The 1,449-nt window shown below is 42.4% G+C and overlaps 1 protein-coding gene across 1 annotated transcript in view; it reads left to right on the forward strand.

Annotated features, from left to right (window-relative positions):
* LOC104979744 (EGF-like module-containing mucin-like hormone receptor-like 4) overlaps positions 1-1,449 on the forward strand; it is a 15,900-nt gene that overhangs the window by 2,621 nt on the left and 11,830 nt on the right. Inside the window, exon 2 of the mRNA XM_010828256.1 lies at positions 1,048-1,258. Coding sequence (XP_010826558.1) covers positions 1,083-1,258 — 176 coding nt within the window. The 5' untranslated portion in view covers positions 1,048-1,082. The remainder of the gene's footprint in view (positions 1-1,047; positions 1,259-1,449) is intronic.

Below are 1,449 nucleotides of genomic sequence, written 5' to 3' on the forward strand. Positions count from 1 at the left end.
TAAAGCAGAAATAGATGTTTTTCTGGAACCCTCTTACTTTTTCGATGATCCAGTGGATGTTGGCAATTTGACCTCTGGTTCCTCTGCCCTTTCTAAAACCAGCTTGAACATCTGGAAGTTCATGGTTCATGTATTGCTGAAGCCTGTCTTGGAGAATTTTAAGCATCACTTTACTAGCGTATGAGATGAGTGCAATTGTGCAGTAGTTTGAGAATTCTTCGGCATTGCCTTTCTTTGGGATTGGAATGAAAACTGACTTTTTCCAGTCCTGTGCCCACCGCTGAGTTTTCCAAATTTGCTGGCATATTGAGTGCAGCACTTTCACAGCATCATCTTTCAGGATTTGAAATAGCTCCACTGGAATTCCATCACCTCCACTAGCTCATAGCTCATAGCTTGTTCATAATGATGCTTCCTAAGGCCCACTTGACTTCACATTCCAGGATGTCTGGCTCTAGGTGAGTGATCATATCATCATAATTATCTGGGTTGTAAAGATCTTTTTGTACAGTTCTTCTGTGTATTCTTGCCACCTCTTCTTAATATCTTCTGCTTCTGTTAGATCCCTACCATTCCTGTACTTTATTGAGCCCATCTTTGCATGAAATGTTCCCTTGGTATCTCTAATGTTCTGTGAAGAAATCTCTAGTCTTTCCCATTCTATTGTTTTCCTCTATTTCTTTGCATTGATCGCTGAGGAAGGCTTTCTTATCTCTCCTTGCTATTCTTAACCACTGTACTGCCAGAGAATTCCCCAGCTCCTATGACTTTTATGAAACACTTGTCAAGTGAGAAACCTAACTTATGTATTATTTTCAAGTAGAATAGACTGATAATGTCAAATTCAAGAAGTGAAGAAGTCATATAATTCTACCTGTATACCTGCAAAAGGCATTAAAGTGAACATTTATTCATCAGTATGACTCATCTTTCTAAGTTTTCCCCTATTTTATCCATTTTTTCCTTGAAGTCTCAAAAATATTTTCATGGATCTGTGAACATTTGTTTACCCTGATCAACATACTTTTAACTCTCAATGATCACTAGCGAGCCAAAATTATGTTGGGTGTGCCTTCACCTGGATGTTCCTCGAAGGGCTGCACCTCTTCCTCACTGTCAGGAACCTCAGGGTGGCCAACTACACCAGCGCAGGCAGATTCAAGAAGAGGTTCATGTACCCTGTAGGCTACGGGGTCCCAGCGGTGATTGTGGCTGTGTCTGCAGCGATCAACCCCCAAGGATACGGCACCACTAAGCAGTGAGTCCGGTGCTGAAAATGTGCTGTCGGGGACGTGGGTACACACGTGTCTCCCTGGGAAACTGAGGGTGGAAGGAAGGGTGGAGTAGGTCACGACTCAGGCTGAGAACAAAGATGCTGAACATTTATTTCTCCAGCCCCTGGGGCGAAGTGTTTCATATACACCATTTCTCATGTCTATCAAAACATCC

This window comes from Bison bison, unplaced genomic scaffold, assembly GCF_000754665.1.
Source record: "Bison bison bison isolate TAMUID 2011002044 unplaced genomic scaffold, Bison_UMD1.0 scf7180017864492, whole genome shotgun sequence".
NCBI classification, from domain to species: Eukaryota; Metazoa; Chordata; class Mammalia; order Artiodactyla; family Bovidae; genus Bison; species Bison bison.